This window comes from Mirounga angustirostris, unplaced genomic scaffold (genome assembly GCF_029215605.1).
Source record: "Mirounga angustirostris isolate CCGP_5_RB_7025 unplaced genomic scaffold, mMirAng1.0.hap1 SCAF_2, whole genome shotgun sequence".
Classification (NCBI taxonomy): domain Eukaryota; kingdom Metazoa; phylum Chordata; class Mammalia; order Carnivora; family Phocidae; genus Mirounga; species Mirounga angustirostris.
The window spans coordinates 81685706-81708396 of NW_026991710.1; the positions used below are offsets into that span (position 1 = coordinate 81685706).

The 22691-nt window shown below is 36.8% G+C and overlaps 1 protein-coding gene across 1 annotated transcript; it reads right to left on the reverse strand.

The window, feature by feature from the left end:
* Positions 1–20052: 20052 nt before the first annotated feature.
* Positions 20053–21027, reverse strand: LOC123842351 (charged multivesicular body protein 4b-like). The gene is given in 2 exon segments (XM_045871707.3): positions 20053–20679; positions 20682–21027. Coding segments are annotated over 2 exon segments (669 nt in total). The 5' UTR covers positions 20914–21027; the 3' UTR covers positions 20053–20242.
* Positions 21028–22691: the final 1664 nt, after the last annotated feature.

Below are 22691 nucleotides of genomic sequence, written 5' to 3' on the forward strand. Positions count from 1 at the left end.
TATATATATATATATATATATATATATACACACACAGTGGAATATTATGCCACCATCAAAAGGAATGGAACCTTGCCATTTGCAACGACGTGGATGGAACTGGAGGGTATTATGCTGAGCGAAATAAGTCAATCCGAGAAAGACATGTATCATATGATCTCACTGATATGAGGCATTCTTAATCTCAGGAAACAAACTGAGGGTTGCTGGAGTGCTGGGGGTGGGAGGGATGGGGTGGCTGGGTGATAGACATTGGGGGGGTTATGTGCTATGGTGAGTGCTGTGAATTGCATAAGACTGTTGAATCACAGACCTGTACCTCTGAAACAAATAATACATTATATGTTAAAAAAAACAAAAAGAAGAAGAAGATCATAGGAAGGGAGAAATGAAGGGGGGGAAATCGGTGGGAGAGATGAACCATGAGAAACTATGGACTCTGAGAAACAAACTGAGGGTTCTAGAGGGGAGGGGTGTGGGGGGATGGGTTAGCCTGGTTTTGGGTATTGAAGAGGGCACTTCCTGAATGGAGCACTGGGTGTTATATGCAAACAGTGAATCATGGAACACTACATCAAAAACTAATGATGTAATGTATAGTGATTAACATAACATAATAAAAAAATAAAAATAAATAAAAATTAAAAAAAAAAAGCTCATGGAGGCTTGGTGATTCACAAACCCAGATTCATCCAAACCGACTGTCCCTCCTATCACATTCTTTTAAAATCACACTCTTACCTAATCAGTGTCCTAAATTTCACATAGAAATTTGGTGAAGCTATGAACTCTAACTGCAAGATCAGACTCTATCTTATTTTTTAGCTACATCAACTCTGGGTCTACGAGAGAAGACATTCTTACAGCAGTCATAGAAGGTCTCCTGTCCTCAGGGCATGCTGTGAGATCACCATTTATAATTCAGAACATGTTATTCTCTTTAATTCTTTTATTACTTCTGGAATTAACCACTGACCCAAAGTGGAGATAGGTATCCTTTAGTTCCATCACAACGGTTTTAGGACAGCAGCTCCAGAACGTGCCTCAAATAGCCCCTTTCTTCCAGGCAACCTCAAGTACTCATACAATAGGCAGTTTTTCTACTTATTCAATTAGCCACCAGTATCTCATTTTTCACTGGCAACTGGGTCATTTTTGCCTTTGGGCCAACCTGCTGAGATAATCTCAGATGTCACACTTTGTAAACCTGTTTATGAGAATGAGTTTCAGTGCAGGAATGAGAAATCAGCCTCGGTGTTTCATACAGAAAAGGAATTGGGTACTTAAAATTTTACTGAAATTAATGGAAGAGTGGAAGTCATAAGACTACCATCAGATTGCAAGGCCATGCCATGCAACTACTATCCAAATATCAAAAAACTGTTGCTGCTATTCTCAAGGACTTCTCAGGAAACATCTGGAAAAGGGTGTTGCTATCACAGCTGCCCATTCCACCAGAGAGTGACACGTGCAATCTGGCCTTTAAATAATTTGTGTCTGTCAGAACCTGTCTGCCAACTATTACCATCACAGGAAGAAGAGCCCCTATTTCATTTACCTTCCAGATTTCATGCCAGTGCATTTCTTTGAAATGTATTTAATCCTGCAAGGTAAAAATGACCTAGAAAGTACAAATTTTATTTTGTTCTAATTTATAACAAAAGGCAATTCCCATGAAAACCTTTTTTTTTTTTTAAATGGATTGTTGAGAAATTGATTCTAAACTTTTGAATAAACGAGTGAGTTGAAAATATCTATGAAAAAGAAGAGTAATGAAAAGAGTTTGTGCACTCAGAAATGAAAATGCATGGTAAACTTTTATCAGTACACATTGTGATAATGATATAATATGTGTGAGATAGGGGCGCCTGGATGGCTCAGTCGTTAAGCATCTGCCTTTGGCTCAGGTCATGATCCCAGGGTCCTAGGATCGAGCCCCGCATGGGGTTCCCTGCTCAGTGGGGAGCCTGTTTCTCCCTCTCTCACTCCCCCTGCTTGTGTTCCTGCTCTCGCTATCTCTCTCTCTGTCAAACGAATAAATAAAATCTTAAAAAAAAAAAAAAAGATGTGTGAGATAGACCAGTGGAAAAGAACAATCATTTAGACAGAAAGTAGTATGTATAATTATGTAGTAGGGGATTACAATGGAAACACAAATCAATGAGAAAAGAAGTTGCTTAATCTATCCAATTTTTGGCAATTTGTAATGATACTAAAAACTCAAGTTTGTACCATTACTTCCTTAGTCTACATATTCTTTAGATAATTTTATGTAAAATTATGTCAATAAAAATGGAAAATTGTATAGGTAAATGCAATTTTTATGAATGAATTTCCCAAGAGTAAATGCCTTCCTATTGCTCAGTTATTGAAATCTGTCTTATCAGACCTCACCCATCATCCATGGGAAGCTTCTGCTTTCCTAGTGGTGGTGATGGGTTGGGGAGGGATAGGTAATAAAGACTTTTTAATTATTATCTGAGGATATTTTCAACAAGCATTGGGGAAAAACTTGCTAGTTAAGCAGTCTTTTTTTTAAAGATTTTATTTATTTGAGAAAGAGAGCAAGAGAGAGCACGAGCGGTGGGGGGAGGGGCAAGGGAGGGGTGGGGCAGAGGAAGAAGGAGAAGCAGACTCTCCTCGGAGGAGGGATCCCAACCCGGGAATTGACCCCAGGACCCTGAGATCATGACCTGAGCTGAAGGCAGATGCTCAACCGACTGAGCCACCCAGCACCCCAAAAGTTAAGCATTCTTAATAAGGTTCTAAAATTCAAATTCAAGGCTACTTCTTTAAAATTAAAATAAATAAAATAAAATTATAATCTACAGGAAGAACATTTCTTGTAGAAAGAAGAGCCATGCAGAGATCTTAGGTGACAGCAGGTTCTGATGTGTTCAAAAAAGTAAGTAATGCATACTTGTTGAGTAAATGAATAAAGTTCTCCCAAAACAGTGAGGTCGTCTTAGAGTAACATTAAGCCAATGATAAAGTTTGAGCTCTCGAGTATTTTCTCGGGGAAAAATGCTTTAAAAAACTCAATAAACAAAGTAAAAAATGAAATCATCATTTTCTATCTTGCTTTGCCTGAACTTTTGGTCTGTAAGTTCTTTTGAAACTGAGATCAAATCCTAATTTGCTCTGCCTTGTATTGATGAACCATCCATACTATGGACTACTTTCACATCTTCAACCCATCTCTCACTATTTCTCAATACAAGTCCTGCAGCTCAGCCAAACATTGCTTACTTGCTGGTTGTCAAGCACACCATATTCATTTCCATCCCAAATCCTTTGTTCTTACTGTTTCTCTGACCTGGAATGCACTTCTTCTTCCTCCCCTGCTCTGTTTTTTTTATCAAAACCCTATCAGAGCTTATTTCTTTCTTCTTCAGTCATTGAAGTCTTCACTCATTCTCTCCACAGCCTTACTTCGTACAACTGTAAATATCTTTTTCACTCAGCCATTAAATAACATTATTATTGATATTACTTTCTATTTTAGGTTCACAAATTTCTAGGAACTTATTTTGAATTTAAAACCTACAGAAAAGTTGTAAGAAGAGTACAAAGAACTTTTGTATTTCTTTCACCTACATCACCCAAAATTTGTTAAATATCTCACTATACACACACACACACACACATATGAAGTTGAGAGTACAATATGGTGAAATATATGTACACCTCATTAAAATTTGTGGCCCCAGAACTAACAAGGATCTCGTATTGCATTAGTTGTCATGTCTGTTTAGCCTCTTATTCAGTTTGAAACAGTTCCTTCATCCTTCCCTGTATTTCATGACTTTGAGAGTTTTAAAGAGTATAAACTTTCCTACCTGGAGGATGTGCTTCACCTGTTTATATCTGATATTTCCACACATCCAGACTTAGGTCATATATCCTTCACAGGAATCTCACAGAAATAATGCTGTGATCTCAAGACATCATAGCAGAAAGCATGCAATCAAGTTTGTGCCAGATTTTTTCAACATAAAGTCATCATTTTCCATATGTAATTGATAAACATTTTATAGGAAGGTACTCTGAGACTTTTTCAATACCCTGTTCCTCATCAAACCTTTACTCCACAGCTTTCATTTCCACTGATGACTCCTACCTGAACCAAACACCACTAAGCTAATGGACAAAGGTTGACTTTCTTTATCAATATTATATTATTAATTGGCAGTCTAGTCTAAGGATGACCTTTACTTTCTCGCCTCCATATTAATTTTTTAATTTGTTTTTATCAGTGTGGATTCATAGGTTTCTATTTCTTCCAATGGGTAATAAACTGTTGATATTATTAGTTATTTTGATGTTTAAATTGCTCCATATTTGGCAAGTTAGAGCCCCTTCAATATAGCTCCTGTGTCTTTTTGAAGTGTCTCCATCATTTTTAATTTTTTTAAAATTTTTTTAAAGATTTTATGTATTTATTTGAGAGAGAGAGAATGAGAGAGAGAGAACACCTGAGAGGGGATAGGGTCAGAGGACGAAGCAGACTCCCTGCCGAGCAGGAAGCCCGATGCGGGACTTGATCCAGGGACTCCAGGATCATGACCTGAGCCAAAGGCAGTCGCTTAACCAACTGAGCCACCCAGGCGCCCTCTCCATCATTTTTTAAATCAGTTTTTTACTTTATGGCTCCATATGATGTGTAGGCTCAACTTGTACTCTCTGTCTCAGCCTTGAATCAGTCAATTATGCAAAGAGTCCTGGTTTATTTTAGTGGAATATGTTATATAGAAACAGAGGTCTGGTCCTCCATGTTCTCATTGCTACTGAGGTATCATTGAGTCTAGGCCTTCTCAAGTGGATATATTTAGAAAATAAACGTATACACACATAGACCCATACATATATCTAGACCTACTTCTGTATCTATTCACCTATTGGGTTTTTGTAAGTCCATGTAAACAACTCCAGTTCCAATTCAATACTTTTCTAGTTTTCTTCCTTTACATAGTTGAAGTCCTTCCTCCAACAGTGAGAAATTTGGCTCCTAATATCCTTAATATGTTTGCTTACTTTTTCATTCCTCCTGTATGCAACACATCTCCTAACCACCCTTCTACCACTTCCCAAGCTCCACATTTCTTTGGCCCCACTGTCACTTCATTGTCCTTGCAGCTTCCTGGGCCTGGCCACCAACGAGACCCTCAGTCATATCATTGTCTCCAAAGAAAAGCAAAGGAAGTCAAGGGAAAGAAAAAGAGAAAAAAGAGGTGAAAGAAAAAACAACATTTTTATTTCATTCTTAAATTACCGCAATTACTTCCTAATGAAATGTGTGTGCCTAACAGGGCACCACACAACTTGTTAAACCTTGAAATTAGATTGGGCCTAACCACTGTCATTGTCTGCTCCACTTTGATTTTCACACAAAATCTGTTTTGATTATAACTACCAAAAACTGAACTTCGCAAAGATAAGAGGTCATCTAAAGAATTGTATTTCAAACCATTGTTGAAGCTATATACTATCTCAAGCTAGTAATTGAAATAGTCTCCAACAAATGTTAAATTGGATTGAAATCTCCAATTCTAAAATTTCCCATTTTTTTGAATGCAGGTAAAGTGTGACCTCAGGCAAAATTTTTAGGAAACTTTCCATTCTTCTCAGTGGAGCTGTAATTGAGTCCAAGCTTGTTCTGCTCACTGCAGGACCAGCCAGTAAGTTGAGGGGCAAAATGTTGGGGTAAGAGAAGGGACTTTATTCAAAAAGCCAGCAAACCTAGGAGACAGTGGACTACCTTCCTAAAGAACTATCTCCCCTCAACTTGAAATTCAAGCTTCTTTTATGTGGGAAAAGATGAAGCTGCAGGGTCAGAGTCAAAAGGTCAGGCGCCCACAAGGGTCTGAGAAGGTTGTGAAACTGTTTTGTCCTTGTCGGTTATCTTCACATGCAAGAATCTGGTCCTGTCGTGCCTGTAAATCTTAAACATAATATATTCATTTCTGTACATATTTCCTTTCCTCCTCCAATGAGGTAGGTTTGGGGTAAAGAGCGTTTTTTCCCAAATCTTACCTGTGATTTGTGCAAGGCTAAGCCAAAGTTTCTAAGCTACAGGTCACAGCAGCAAGGGAAATAGAAGCAATATAGAGTCAGACATGCTGAGTTTCTCCCTGATACAGAGCCATTTTGAATATTCACTTTTTATAATTTATTTTTTGCTCCCATCTTTGCTATATAAATGAAAACTAACACACAAGCTATTGTTAACTCTCCAAAGAAGCTTTGGAAAGAGAATACGGAGACTATCTTGGCTCTTTCTTTGGGTGTAAACATCTTTGAAAATCTCAAGTGAAAGAAGTATAGAAATAGAAATAATCTACTTAATAGGATTCATGGTATTGTCTTTATAATTATCTTTGCTTTTGTTGTACTTAATAAAACATTTCAGATTACTTCTCCTATACTCTATAACTTAAATAAGGAATCTTGTTTACTTATTTTTAATTACTGTCAACAAGCCCAATTTGGAATTGTAATGTGAGCTTTGTTAGAACATTACATCCTGCAAGAAGACATCAGTGTATTCATAAGTTCTAACATTATAGAAAGAGTGTTCACTTAGGCTTTTGCCTAAATTTGTCTGGTCTTCAACAGGGTTCAAATCCAGTTAAATTCTTATTTCATCTAAACAGCTGCTATCTCCTTTTGCACATCTTTGCCTCAACTATAATAAGGCAGCAGCCTAAATTTGCATAACAATTGGCCCCTTTCCCAAGAACTTGAAGTGTGTTCTAGCCAAATGCAGATTAAATTGGCAAAGTAGTAATGCCCTTCAAATTGTTGTACCCTGTTTCAAAAGTGAAGTATAACTCCTAGAAACTAAAAAACAAGTTGTTCTTCAACTTATGTGCTCTTCAATAACACTGAAACATAGCTTGGAGCTTTGAAAACATCTGCAGAGAGAAAATGGGATCGACAATGAACCACTTGTGACCTCCACTACTTACTAATTGTGCACATTTTTGGCAGAGGTCACACCCATCCAATGATCCATCAAGCCTACCTGTTAACAAGTGAGCACAAGGGAGGCTTTACCACTGGTGATTTTTAAAAAGTTTCAGTAAGGTACAACTCTGGAGTTACTAGCTAGAACTTGTTTTAGAATTCAAGTGCTCAGCATTAAAGATCATACTATGATTGAATACAAAAGAAGGTGCTCTGAATGTCACCCACTCACATTTTGCTTTGTTTTGTTAACTACTTAGTTTATTACATGTGAAGAATATAAGACAAGATTGTCTTTTTTTCTCATTTTCAATTCTAGCCCTAAAATGTTAAGGCTTTTACAGGATGAAATCACCAGACTCAGACTGGCCCTTCAATAGAAGGTCAAGGGGGACGGTGAAGTCACCTCCATCGATAAATACCCAGACACTTCCCAGCTGAAAAAGTCTGGGCTTAATTCTTGCCATTTCCAAATTCACAGTTCTCTTGGGACGTGTCATTCAATGGAGCTGCAAAGGATGAGAAATTCTACCCCAGAGAATTCTGTTTATAAGAAGTTATTCACATTTAATAATCTCAGGAGATATGAACACAGCAATGTTGAAATTACCTATTAATTGTTAATCCTTGGAGAAAAAAATTAGACAATTATTTTTGAAAACATGAAAAGCCTCATTATAATAAAAATTAGATTCCCACATATGATTCAGCTTCTACTCATTAATTATGGAAAAGTTAATAATTACTAAATTGCCAGAAATGAAAAATAAATCTTTCATCACTGGAGAAGTGGTGAGTTTTTACCAGAAATGATCAAGAATATTCTATTGGCTTGAAAGCTTTTGGCGTTCTAGAATTTTTCTAATATATACATCAACCTGCTTAACTTTTCCAGTGCAATTTAAGGCTGATTTTCTTTTATTCTTATAGTAGTTAAGATTTTATCTATTTCATATTTAAAAGCTCATTAATTAGTAGTTTAGTGTATTGTTCTTTCTGACAACTCCATTTCACTTTTAGAGATAAGACTCTTTTGGGACCAAAGTTTGGTTTCGAATTTTCATAACATGGACTAATTTTGAAAGCATGCCAATTTTTAAAAAATCTTATGGCTAAATTCTAACATCTGTAGATGTTGGCCAAAAGTCTAGCCCTCAAAAAGGAAATAAACAAAAAAAGAAGCATAAAGGGAGGGTATTTACCTTTATGAATGACTGTATGTGCCCTTTAATAGGTACTTGTTTAAAAATGATGCATTTCCGCAAGGTAGTTATTTACATTTTGCTTAGAGTGCAAGTCTCTCTAGCAGATCGAATCAAGATAAATCAGAGAAAATGTTGGTCACCCTTGCAGTTAAATCTTGAAAGCCTTATAAAAGTAAAATAAAATAAATCCAAATGTGTCACACCAATATTCACCAATATCCAGGCCCTTCTCACCTCATAATATTAGCAAAGCTGGAAACCCTCTGTGGTCAACATGGTTCAAGCCCTCTTCCCAGTCACTTCAGTGCCTTCTACAGTGAGACTTTCATCTGCCACTTTTCCATTTAAAACCCTGCAGCTTTTTGGTCTCCTCTAAGTAAAACACTAATACTGTAGTCTGACATTTATGAGCCTGGGTACTCTGGTCCGACTTGAGCACTAGCTCTACACTGTTCAGGTGCTGACATCATTACCCATTATTATTTGTAAGGAAAACAGCCTCTCCCTTCTTTCCTGGGGACTTATTAAGTAAGGAAGAAGTTTTGAGAATGACAGCTCCTGTTCTTCTCTCCAGACGCTCACTTGGTCTTTTCTAATGAGGCAAGGAGACATATCTAAATGGAAGAATTTAGAATCTGCATACCTGTATGGAACATGCATTCTCCTGGCCTTTCCTGCTGAGAGTGCATTTAGCTGAGCAGGCTCTGCCTTATCAGACCAGAAAGACTGCAATTGGAACAAGGCAAATTCAAGTCTTAGAACAATTATTAAAAAGTGACTTTGCTTGCTTTTCCTAAGCCGTACACTGTTACCCAATCTTTGCAGTAATCATTTTGGTTCTACCTCTCTGACTTTTCTATTGCTCAACTAATTTATACTTCTTAATATGATGAAGGATGTGCCTAAATATCACTCTTTAAATTCAAACATTAAACTACATAAATCTCATGTTTGGATCCCACTGATTACTCGTTAATCACTAAATACACCATTCCTTACCTGTTACTGTCCAAATCATGTTGTCCCCCCGCCTTCTTAAACAGCCTCCTTCCCATCCTCACCTGATCATTTTTCATTCTACTGAAGAGCATCAATATCCAACCAGCTGCCAGTGCCAGAAATGCAGATGATACACTTGACATCTCTTCATCCTTCTTCTCCTTAAACCCATCAACAATCCTGTCAGTATCATCCTACAAGACTCCTTTGAGTGTTTTTGCTGGTCTTCATCATCATCACCACCCGAACAGAACCTGTTCCTTTGTGGGCCACTGCGATAGACCCTTAAGAGGTCTTCCTGCTTCCATAGTTGCGTTTTGCCTCCAAAGGCTCTCAACCTTTCAGCCAAAGTATCTTTTTGTAAATGCAGATCTGATCATGCACCACATCAAGATGCCCTGCCCAACAACACTTATTTTCAGAAATATTTTGTATATTCTAATTGTACATAACGATATACTTTTTTTAAAAAGCCTCTCCAGGCTTAATTTACTCCTTTGGCCCCCTAGCTTCCTGGAAGCCAATTACCCTGGCTTTCTTATATTGTGGGGACTTGTCATGTACCTCGTCATAGGGTTTTATACTTGCTTTTCCCTATGCCTGGAATGCTTTCCTCTTTCTTCTCCACATGCTTAACTTTTAAAATTTCAGTTCATTTGCAACTCCTTTGCAAATCTTTTTTACTTTCTTGACTAGGGAAATGTTTCCATTTTATCCTTTTATAAATCGTTATGCCTCTACTCTATGTAATTTATTCCATTTGTAATTTGACATTTAATTCTGTTATTACTTCTAAAATGTGTGCATGTATCACCAAATGTAAACTCCATGAGGATAGAGGCTGGGTCTAATTTTTCTCACATAACACAGTTCTAGTACACAGTAGTAGCTCAAGAAATATTTAAGTGAATGTAAAAAGGTACAAATGGATGAACAAACCCCCCAAGTAGTTGCAGAATTGCATTAAAGCTCACTCTGGCCTATTGGGTGATTTTCTTGAAAGCAGCGAAGATGACCAGCCAATGCCTATCTTCTTCAAGACTACTATAATGGCCCTGCTTGGTTACAACATCTCTTGGGAACAGCTTTCTTTAGCAAAGAATAGTCAGGGAAGAAAGGAAAAATTTTTGGCAGAAGTAATCATACATGTAAAGAAATAGAACTGTGGAAAAGAAAATGGTGTTCAGAGAAGAACAAGTAAATTGATTTCACTACAATGTGATTTTCAAAGAAATAAATTGCCTAAATGTCAATATCAAATGCATTTGTTAATTAAAAAATCAACTGGAAATATAGTGGAATGAATGGAATAAAAGGTGTCAGCTTTCATAAAGCTTACATTGTAGGGTTGATAAAATAAAGACAATTAAAGGGTAAAAAATTCCTCATCCATTAGGTGTGGTAAGCGTGGCACAACAATTTTAGAAGACTGTCACTATCTACCCAAACTGAAGATACACATACCTTTCATTTATGTTTACATACCTACAAAATCTCACAATTTTTTCCTAAATAAATATGTGTAGGTATATTCATAGAAGCACTTTAAAGAAGCTGGGAAGTCCTCAAAATGTCCGTAAACAGTTGAATAAATAAATCATAGTATTCTCATATAATGGAACACTGTAGAGCAAAGAGCGTGAACAAACCACAATTACATGTAACAACAGAGATGAATCTCACAGATGTGATGTTGAGCAATAGAAGCCAGCCAAATATAAGAACTCACTGTATGAATTCATCCATATAAAGTTCAAAAACAGGCAAAATTTATCCATGGTATAAAAATACAGGATACAGGTTACTCTTGGAGGATTGGTGATTGAAAGGGAGCATAAGGGAGAGGGCACTTCATGATTGCTAATACTCTTTAGTCACCGAGCACTGGTTTCATGGGTATATTCATTTTATAAAAATTAATTGAGCTGTTCTTTCATAATTTATGCATCTTTCTATATGTGCATTAAAGGTAATTAAAGATATTTTCTACTTTTTCTATTTACTTTTTAAATTTATTCTTGAGTAAATTTTTATCATTTATATTTTTCTGGGAAATAACCATTTCATCTAAATTTTCAAATTTAATGGTCTAAAATTGCAACATTATCGTATCATATTCAAATCTTGACTGTACCTATAAATACTCCCTTTTGTCTTTCCTATTCTTTCTCTTGAAAGAAATTTATCTACTTTACTAATATTATTTTAAATAGACTTTATTTTTTAGTGTAGTTTTATGTTCACAGCACCATTGAGAAGGTACAGAGATTTCCTATATACTTCCTGCTCCTACACATGCATGTCCTCCTCCACTGTCAATATCCCTCACAACAGAGGTACATTCATTGCAATTAATGAACCTACACTGACCCATCATAATCACCCAAAGTCCATAGTTAACGTCAGGGTTCACTCTTGATGTTCTATGGGTTTGGACACATGTATAATGACATGTATCCACCATTACAGTACCACACGGAGTAGTTTTACCTCCTTAAAAGTCCCCTTTGCTCTGCCTTTTCATCCCACTTGCTTCTCTAATCCCTTTTATCCACTGATCTTTTCACTGTCCTCATAGTTTTGCCTTTTCCAAAAGGTCATATTGTTGCAATCATACATGTAACCTTTTCAGATTGGCTTCTTTCATTTAGGAATATGCATTTAAATCTCCTCCATGTCTTTTTATAGCTTGATAGCTCATTTCTTTTCAGTTTTAAATAATATCCCATTATCATAGTTTATTTATCCATTCACCTACTGAAGGACATCTTGGTTGCTTCCAGATTTGGGCGATTATGAATAATATTAACCTTTTCAAAGGATAACATTGGTTTCATTGGCCATGTTATCCCCAATTCACAGATGAGTCCTACAGAGGTAATGTGACTTGCCTGAAGTTACCCAGGTAGTCCGAGCCTGCTCTCCTAACTGTACAACATACTGCCTCACCCAGTGAACACACACATATTTCTAAATGGAATATCTCTCACACACACACACACACACACACACACACACATACACAAAATTCTGTAAAGATAAACCATTAATTTACATAGGTATACTTGCAGAAAGGACATAAGAATTGATTGATAGTGTAGAAAGTCATATAGAAATTAACATTCTCTGTAATGTTTAAAATACATTCATATATTTTTATGTTACTCATGGAATTGAATTACTTAAAAATAAGAAATGATATAAAAGATACAAACATCAAATCAACCCTTCCTGATCCTCCTCTTGCCCTTCACATTATCTCATCAAAGCAACCATTTTGCAGAGCCAGGCCTTCCCACATAAGCAGCAGGTCCTTTCTTTTTTTTTTTTTAAGATTTATTTATTTATTTACTTATTTTAGAGAAAGAGAGAGTGTGCAGCAGAGTGAAGGGCAGAGGGAGAGAGAGCTGAGTGCAGAGCCTGACATGGGGTTCGATCCCAGGCCCCTGAGATCATGACCTGAGCCAACACCAAGAGTCAGCCGCTCACCTCACTGAGCCACCGTGGCGCCCCGCAACAGTTCCTTCTTACCCTGAAGCCATGTTAGCTCTGCAAAACCACATCTCTAATATTAGAGAAGGATTTTTGCATGACATTTGTGTATGTAAAGATCCATTTGGTTGCTTTTCGGAATATTTCTCCTACAATGATTTAAAAATATTGGTGTCTGGCAGCCAGGCAGTCAGATGCATGAGGGTAGGAGAAAGGAAACAATCCATGTGCTGTGTCAGCTTAGTCTCACTGCTGCACTTATCCCAACATGTTCTTTCTCCCCAAAATAGAAAATTTCTTAGGAGTTTGGTTTTACACATCTTTAAATCCAAACATTTCCAAAAAACCTTGCATTGTGCATAGTACAAACTTATTTAGGGTTCATAATAAATAATCAGTCTATTGGGAAATGTTCAAAACAAAAGCCAAGCATTCTTTTTGTAGAACCTGAAAGTACTATGAGAAATCAAATGTTTAATACATGTTTATTGATAGTTATCTGCATAATTATGTTTTCTAACATCAATTAAGTACTTTTGGATGCTTAACACCATGCTAGAGAAATATTACAAAAACCATCTCCAAATTAATCTGGGACTCCAAGGGGCTACATATTATCTAAACTCTCCTTGTGCCCCCAACACTAAGAAATGCATACAAGGCTGTCTTGGAGTTGAACACAGGGTGATTTTTTTTTTTTTTTTAAGAAATAAAGAGAAAGAAAGGGGGGAAAATTCCTTCATAGTTGTGACCACACATTTCTCTTACTGGAATTTGTCCCTTAAGCATATTAATTCTGGATAGATGACACAACCTGAAGTTGTACAAATGATTTGAATTTGCCCCAACTCTTCGCATCCCCAGGAAACCAGAAGAAGCAAAGACACTCTCTGGAGAAAGTTATGTCTATCTTCGACCTTGATGGACCTCCCAAATAATTTTCTACAGGCGATGACTAGCAAGCAGCCAAAGAAAATATATGTAAATAATAGAAACAGATCTGAAAGTACATCAGATGTTAGAGTTATCAAATAAATAAATATTAAAACATATATGCTTATCATATTTAAAGAAAGAAATGACAAATGAAAATATTTACGGAGTACAAGAAACTTTTAAAAAGTTATTAAAATAAATTCATTATAGAATTAATAATATAGTAACTATAATGAAAAACTCATTAGCCAATTTGGACACATGTACACAAGATAGAACTAGTGAACCTGAAGATAGATCAGAAAAAATCATAACAAATGTCAGTCTAAGATGACTTCACTGGCAAGTCTACCACACACTCAAATTAAAAAATGAAAAGCATAACATTGATCTCACATAACCTCTTCCAAGGGATAGAAGAGGCAAAAACATGCATAACTCCCTTCCTAAGGGTCAGGAAAGAAACCAAAGCATGACAGGGTCAAAAGAAAGAATCTCATTCACTATCACGGATACAAAAATTCTACACCAGTTACCAGCAAGTTGGATCCTGCTGTATATAAAATGGATAAAATCATGATGAAGCTTATCCCAGAATTGCAAGATAGGTTAAACACTGTAAAATCTATGAGTGTGTATAAAACAGGTATTGAAAAGGAGCTGGGTAAAAAGCAAATATGAGCAAACTAGAAATGAAAAAGAACTTCTAGATGTGCGAGTTGTGTAAAAACAAACTGCAGTAAAGGTGCATGATGCACTACTGAGAGCTTTCCTTTTGACATCATCTACATGACAAAGATGCCACTATCAAGGGTTTGAGTCAACATCCCATCAGGGGTTCTCTCCAAAAATGGGCAAGGGAGAAATCACTGGGACAAAAACTGATTATTCTGTACATTGGTACTTCAACAATCGGTTCCATATAGGGAGATTTGATCCCTACATAGCAATTCACACAAAAACTCTTTCTAGATAGACTGGGGATTTAAATCCTTTAGAAGAAAACATAGGAGAATATTCTTATAACTTTAAGTAAAGAAAAAATTTTTAAAGAAAAAAATTTTTTTTTAAATTATTTATTTATTTATTTGACAGAGAGAGAGAGAACAAGCAGGGGGAGCGGCAGGCAGAGGGAGAGGGAGAAGCAGGCTTCCCGCTAAGCAAGAGCCCGATGCGGGGCTCAATCCCAGGACCCTGGGATCATGACCTGAGCCAAAGGCAGTTGCTTAACCAACTGAGCCACCCAGGCACCCCAAAGAAAATTTCTTAAACATGGCACAATATAAGAATCATATATAAAAATATTGATAAATTAGACTTCACCAATTTTAAGAACTTTTGATTAGTAAGAGCTTTCGGAAACTTATGTTTTGATAAAGATAGTGGAAAGGCAAGCCATAACTGGAAGAAAATATTTAGAAAATACATATTACTTACAAAGATTAGTATCCAGAAAACATAATATACATTACAGAATATGTATGAGTCAACAGGAAATTTTTTAAAAAAATACATTAAAATAGGACAGATGACAAGTCTTAAAACACAAATAACCAACAAACTTGTGAAAAATTCTGACTTCGTTAGTAATTAAGGAAATCCTAATTAAAAATAAAAGCTACACAAATCAAGACTTTTTTTATTATTTTACTACATTTTAGCTTGTAGAATTATATAGAAGTTAATGAAGTATAATATTCAGGGAAGACTATTGGAACTTTAATGTTAACCTGGCACTCTTTGACAAAATTAATTAAAATTTTAGTTTTAAAATTGTGATAATTATAATTACATATAAATTGCCACATGAGGATGAAATGTAAAATCTGACCTCAGTGGAGCGTACTTTGAAAGGCAAAGCCACAAAAGGAAAAAAAAAAGGAATGAAAAGTTGCATTGGTAAAAGTCTGCAAGTCCTACTAAAAAAGTTATAGTTCACAAGGTGGAAGTTTGTGAAATGTGGTTAACATGCAAATAATTGAGTGTTTGTGAACTCAAATGACCTTCTACCAATGTGACTTCAATGAGAAAAAGACATCAAATGAATTAAATGTTCATTATATTTGGAGTGTGGAATCACATTTACCAGTTTTCTGATGTTTTGGCTCCGTTTATTCAATTGTCCTGCTGAGATGTTTGTATACTGTATGTGAAAAATATGTATTTGTATGTCCATTACGGCAAATTCATATAATCCACACTATATATTGCTCCTGGCTGTGTTTAATGGAATCTATCCAGTGAGTGAGGAATGTCTTCAAGTTACAGACAATATTCAAAGAAGACTTTTATCTCAACCAGATACTGTGTTTTGTTCATGTTATTTACCCAGATACTGTGTTTTGTTCATGTTACTTACCCAGGATATTTCTATATACATATAATTTGAGCCAGATCTCCAATAAGGGAGATTTGTTTAGAGGAAGAACTTCGTGCTTTGAAGGCCAAACTTATTATTTGATTTATTTCATTTCACTTTTTTATTTTATTTTATTTCACTTTATTTTTCACTTACTTGTTTGTCATCTCTCTAGAACTAGGTCTAAATAAAACTTTGAAGATAAATGCCATGAAAGAAATCTGTTGAGAAAGCATGTTTTATTCTGGGAATGGACAGCAAACACATATTAACAAGCTCCCCTTGCATTCACCTCACTACTAATTCTGAATTGATCTCCTGTATGTATTTAGGAGACAAAGTGATGAAAGATTAAAGAACTGTTTTGTCTTTCAGAAGACAGGCTTATCTGAGAAAAAGCCATTATCTATACAGAAGGGTATCTCTTCAAAGTTTAGTTTTCCTTCCACAGGTACACAGTGTGTATTGTGCTAATGTTTGGTTTTTTAAATGGCAGCCACGGTGACTATCCATCAGGACATATTTTGGGGCTTTGTATGATTTACATAACAATTTAAAAACTCAACAATGCTTTATATAAAATTGGTGTTCATTTAAAAAAGTTACAAACTACCATAGGGTTTAACAAATTCTTTATGTATATAACAAGTTAGATTAATATCCCTACTTTTTTTATTTTTTATTTTTTAGGGTGGGGGAGGGGCAAAGGGAGAGGGAGAGAGAGAATCTTAAGCAGGCTCCACACCCATTGTGAAGGCCAACGCGGGGCTCGATCTCACAACCCTGAGATCATGACCTGAGCCGAAATCAAGAGTTGGACGCTTAACTGAGCCACCCAGAGACCCCAGTCAGAATGACATGCTCCTAATTATTGAGAGAAATATTTATAAGCATTTTGGTGCACATTTTTTTAAATATTCAAATGGTTTCTTGGAAAAGATTGTTTTCTTAAAAAGGTAATCACAGATTCAGGCTTGTCTTCACGAGGCAAAATGAAGTAGGGAAATGTGCAGTTCACCATACTTTGTGGGTGTAGGCACTCAATCTGAGTAGATCACACTATATCCAGTATTTCAATCAAAATTACTTAGCAGATTTAAATGGCTGCTTGGTTTTTTGTTTTTTTTTTGTTTTTTTTTACTTTAGAGATAGATACACTTTTACAACCATTTCATAAATCCAACCCAATATCGATCAATATAAAATATTATTGCTTTATTTATTAGCAGTATATCTATATGAGGTCAAATATCCTTTCAAAATGGATATTTTTCAACCATAATTTGGTGCTTCAAATACCAAAAGAAGTCTGGTTTCAATCAGATGAAGTTTTGGGAGAGTTGACTAATTTTGTTTCCCATTTTGAATGATGTGTTCAAACTCTTGCAGCCTATCCTAATATTGATTGATGATATGTAAACAAATCAAAATATTTTTCAAATCTCATAGACCTGTTAAATTGTTGAAGTTGTTTTTAATAAAAATATTTCTGTCTTTCAATGTTATTTACAGGGATTCAGACCTAGTCTAATCTGTTCAACTTGTTAATCATTGTCAGGTGCCAGGTTCCGATTGGTTTTGAATGTGCCCGTATGGCTTTTCTTTCCATATTCTTTGAGTTAAATTTCTATTACTTATTTGAATGTTATTTAATAAAGCTCATATATTTAAAATAAAACCACCAGGTAAAATGAGTTCTGGCTTAGTATAAAGAAGCTGTTACCAAATTAGCTTTACATATAGAGATGGATGTGGCTCAACGTTGATTTAGACAAAAGAAACAATGACTTGAACTGACATGTATCACCACGACGCAGCCTGTAATGTGTTTGTGAGTAAATCCAGATTTCAGCACATTATTCAATTCCTTTCAGTACCTCTAGAAGGTGGTTTATCAAGTATCCCCATACTACTGTTGAGGAAAACAGATTCTGCTGTTAACCAAGAAATCAACTGGAAGGCATTTTTATAACCAATATCACATTAGGAAAAACTGAAAAGTAATACTAATAAGTGCAAACTGTATCACTTGGAAAAGGGAGATCTTAAATGTCACTTTCAGTATTTGAGAATCTGGATTTTTGGATTTAGTTTACCATCAACAAGAAGAAGAAATAAAAAATCTTAAAAAAAAAATGCAAAAATCCTAACATCCACCAATAGTCTTTGTGTTGGGAGACTCTGACACCGGGCATTTTGGTGCACTACATACAGCTCTTTTGACCATATGGACATGGTGACAAAACTATTCAGATTTAATTTGAGTGAAAAACACCCACATCATGAAAGCAGTGCTTTGTACTGTCTGTGATACACATACAGAGTAGCTCTGGTCTTCAACCCAACATAGATGGCAATCCATGCCTCAGGCTGTCCCAGACGGTGGTCTCACTTAAGCTCAAAGACGGGGTGAGAGAAACTGAACACCGGAGTGGTGGAAAGCAAGAGTGACTATCAGCTCTAAGGCTCAGAGGTTGCCTGGGGGCCCACGATATGGTGATGTTGGGGACCTACTGAAACTGTCAACTGTGAACAGTACAGGGTAGTAATAAACATAAAAGGCTGAAGACATCATGGTTAAATTTGGGAGGAAAGAGTCTCTGGGGTCAAAAGAGTTTTGCTAAAAGGAGGATGTCAGAATGACATACTCCTAAGAATTATTGAGAGAAATATTTATAAGCATATTAGTATACGTTCCTAATCTTATTAACAACATCCTTTTTTGTCATGTCAGCTTCCCCATGCTATAGTTGCCACAGAGAACCTAAAACAGTGCCTAATACATAGGAAGCAATTAGTTCTTAAATTAAAAAAAAAAAACTTGCAATGATTTCATGTAATTCATTGAAATCCGTTTCCTGTACAAATCTCATCCAAAGGCCCTATCCAGCATTTCTTTTCCCTCAGTCTTTTCTGGCCTCTTCTGATGCCTAATCCTAAACCTTATTTAATTCCAGCCATTTCTAAAGACTCAGATGAAATAATAAAAAGAGAGCAGAAATAAAGCCAAATTACCCCAATCAGTCCATGTCTAATATATAGGACAAATTCATCCTAAACCCCACAAACCAAAAAACAGTAGGTTTGAAATTCAACCTAAATTCAGCAGGCAAAATTATTTGCTAAAATTAATAATCACAATATAGAAACCCTAAATCTGTTATTGCAGGCAAAATAATGAAATTTACACTTTGTCATTTTCAGGAAAGGATACACATGTTAAATATGACAAAACATATCTAATTAATCACAATAAAATATCTTTGAAATAGAAATGATTTATTCTTATTCACAAATATTTACTATAATGTATTTAGATAAAGACTTTGGGTGAAAAATATTCATAGCTATCGTGTATAAATCAAAACTGCCCTCTGGGGAGAAAAATGGTACTTTTATTAATAATGGAAGTTGAAGCTCCAAGGATGTAATGTAATTTTCTCCTGGTCACACAGCTAATGACCCAAACCAAGCTCAAACGTGTCTGACTCTAAAATTGTGCTTTTCCCACTGTGGACAATGACAATGTGACAGCTGGATCTTGGTCTCACAGTTAATGGTTGGGAATACATCAACATAAGTACTGTCATCCTTTGTTCGGTGTCCTTTGTCATCAACTTTTTCTTCTCTGATATGTCAACATTCACATTTTGAACACAACCAACTTGTTCTTAAGTCTACTATAACACAATCTTAAGTGGGGAATTGAAATTGTCACAAAATTTTCTGTTGTAAAAGCATGTACATTTCTTGAGTTTCAGCTCCATGTTACACCTCCCATTAATTCCAATTTTTTTAAAATTCCTGATACATGGTCAAATAAATTTCTCAAATTAAATATTCTATTCATATCCAAAATGATTTGTATTTCAGTTTCTCATTGTATTTACTTTTGGCTAAATCTGGCTTCTCCAAGTAAAAATTAAAATTTTATTTCAAAAGTGCAAGGGCCTTGAGCTTACTGGCATCCAATGGTCTGCAGGGAAACCAACAGACAAATAAAAACTGTTGGATTTGCAAATACAGTTTATTTTGCAGAAATTCAACATTATAAACAGCAGGCACCTCCCACCCCACCCGCCAGCCCCCCTCCCCCCTCCCTGTCCCGCTGGGTGCAGACCATGCTATGCAGAGAGTGAGCAGTGATGCGGCCCTAAGGCTTTGGAGGGAGAGTCAGGAGCGATGGAACCTGCCTGCACCATGTCCTGCCTGCCCCGCACGCGCACACGCCTGCCCGCTGCACAGGCCACCAGAGTCTGTCTGGGCCCAGCCCGCACTGGGCCAGTTACATGGATCCAGCCCAATTCTCCAATTCCTTCATATCATCCTCTTCCTCTTCCTTCTTCTTGGTGGGTTTTGATGGTAAGGTTATAGAGGGAACATTTGGTAGAGGGACTGTTTCGGGTCCACTGATTTCCAGCAAATTCTTGTCTAGTTCCTCCTGTTCTAGTTCTTCTAATTCTGCCATGAGCTCCTCCTCATCAAACTCTTCTCCAAATCCTACAGGTTTTGAAATAGCTGTTGAAATCTCCTCTGCAAGTTCTTGCTGGTCAGCAATGTCCTGCATTAATTCATCGACTTTATCGATGTCCATGTTGTCGTGGGCAGCCTTCAGGGCCTTAGCAGCATAGCCCATGTTCTTGAGCACCTCAGTGTTGGTATTGGCGTTCTCCAGGGCCTCCCGCTGAAACTCGATGGTTGACAGTGTGCCGTCGATCTGCGCTGTTTTTCATACCTCTTCTTGCGCTTCAGGGCCTGGAGGGCCGCGCGCTTGTTTTTGGTGCCGGGCTTCTTGGCGGCGGTCAGCTCCTGCTCGATCTTAGTCTCCAGGAATTCCTGCTTCTTACTTAGCATCTCCTCCGTGTCCCGCAGCCGCCGGATGGCATCCTGAGGGGTCGGGCCGCCCTTGCCGGCCTTGCCCCCTCCTGCCCCGAACAGTTTCCCGAACGGCGACATGGTGGCTGCTCGCCACGCCGGCCCCGCCGCCCACTTGGGCTCGGCTCGGCTCCAGCGCCCGCTCCCGGCCCCGCCGCTCCCTGCCTCCGCAGGCCTCTCCGCCGCCTCCGCCCCGCAGCTGGGCCCCGCCGCGCCCCCTCCCACAGGCCCCCTAGACTACAATTTTTAAAATGTAAATGCATGGGAGCGCCTGGGTGGCTCAGTTGGTTAAGCGACTGCCTTCAGCTCAGGTCATGATCCTGGAGTCCCGGGATCGAGTCCCGCATCGGGCTCCCTGCTCAGCAAGGGGTCTGCTTCTCCCTCTGCCCTCTTCCCTCTCATGCTCTCTGTCTCTCATTCTCTCTCTCTCAAATAAATAAATAAAATCTTAAAAAAAAAAATTAAAAAAATAAAATAAAATGTAAATGCATGACATAAATACCCCACAACACAATGGGATGAAAATGATTGAGACAGCCACAAAGGACAGCCAAAGCTTTATTCTAGCAATAAAGAAAGTAGATATCTGGTGTCAGAGCAAGGTAATTTGAAGCATTTCATAGTCGTTAGTTGCAATTTAAGAACCTAAAATTATTTTTAGTTTTAGTTCCTATAAAAATTGTTTCCTAAGTATTTTCAATTTCTAGGCAAGATTTCCAATTGGGTACTCTGTCAGTTTATATTATTTTGAATAGAATTTTGAATAGAATAGAATAATTTTGAACAGGATGGAATGAAATACTCCCCACCAAAAATCTACTTTTCTGGTAGTAGATCAGTTCAATTTCCAGTTTAAACAATACTTAGATTTTACATAATTCCACGCTGACCAATGTGATCAAAGCATCGCTCATACAACTTGGGGAGCTGATACAAAGAAGCAGTTCTCTTGGTGGGTAGGAAAGGAAAGACTTCATTGCCAGTTGTCCAATTATCCTTCAACTGACCAAGGTTGATTTTGGTCCCTGTTTTGTCTTCTAATTATGTTAATGAAGAAGTAAACAATGGTCTTGAATCTAGAAAAAAATATTAATGCTTACATTCTCTAATTAGCTAAAATATTTACCAAAAAAGTCATGAAAAGGAAAGTATTTAACATAATCGTAATTTATATTTTAAAATTACAGTAATTTTAAAAATAAAAAAGAGAAAGGAAAAGAAGGACAGACATAAAGAGAAATGAAAGAAAAGGAAGGAGAGTGAAATATCAAATGTATGGCAGTCAAAAGGAGGAAAGGCTACTTAAACTTTATCCCAGAACTTCTCATTTTCTTTATTTTATTTTATTTTATTATGTTATGTTAATCACAATACATTACATCATTAGTTTTTGATGTAGTGTTCCATGATTCATTGTTTGTGTATAACACCCAGTGCTCCATGCAGAACGTGCCCTCTTTAATACCCATCACCAGGCTAACCCATCCCCCACCCCCCTTCCCTCTAGAACCCTCAGTTTGCTTCTCAGAGTCCATAGTCTCTCATGGTGCATCTCCCCCACCGATTCCCCCCCCTTCATTTCTCCCTTCCTACCATCTCCTCTTTTTTTAACATATAATGTATTATTTGCTCTCATTTACTACTTGCCCTACAAACACAATTTTCAATGTTACAGGATGAGGCATATTTCCTGAATTTGAATTTTAGGGAAAAAAAGAAAGGGAGCACAAAAGAGATCTTCATAATCCAGATGTTTCTGGGTCTTTACATGTTATTTCTGTTTTAGAAGCATAGCAAATCAAAAATAGGAGTCTCTTTTTTTTTTTTTTAATGAATTAAAGCATTAGCCAGTAGTGTAG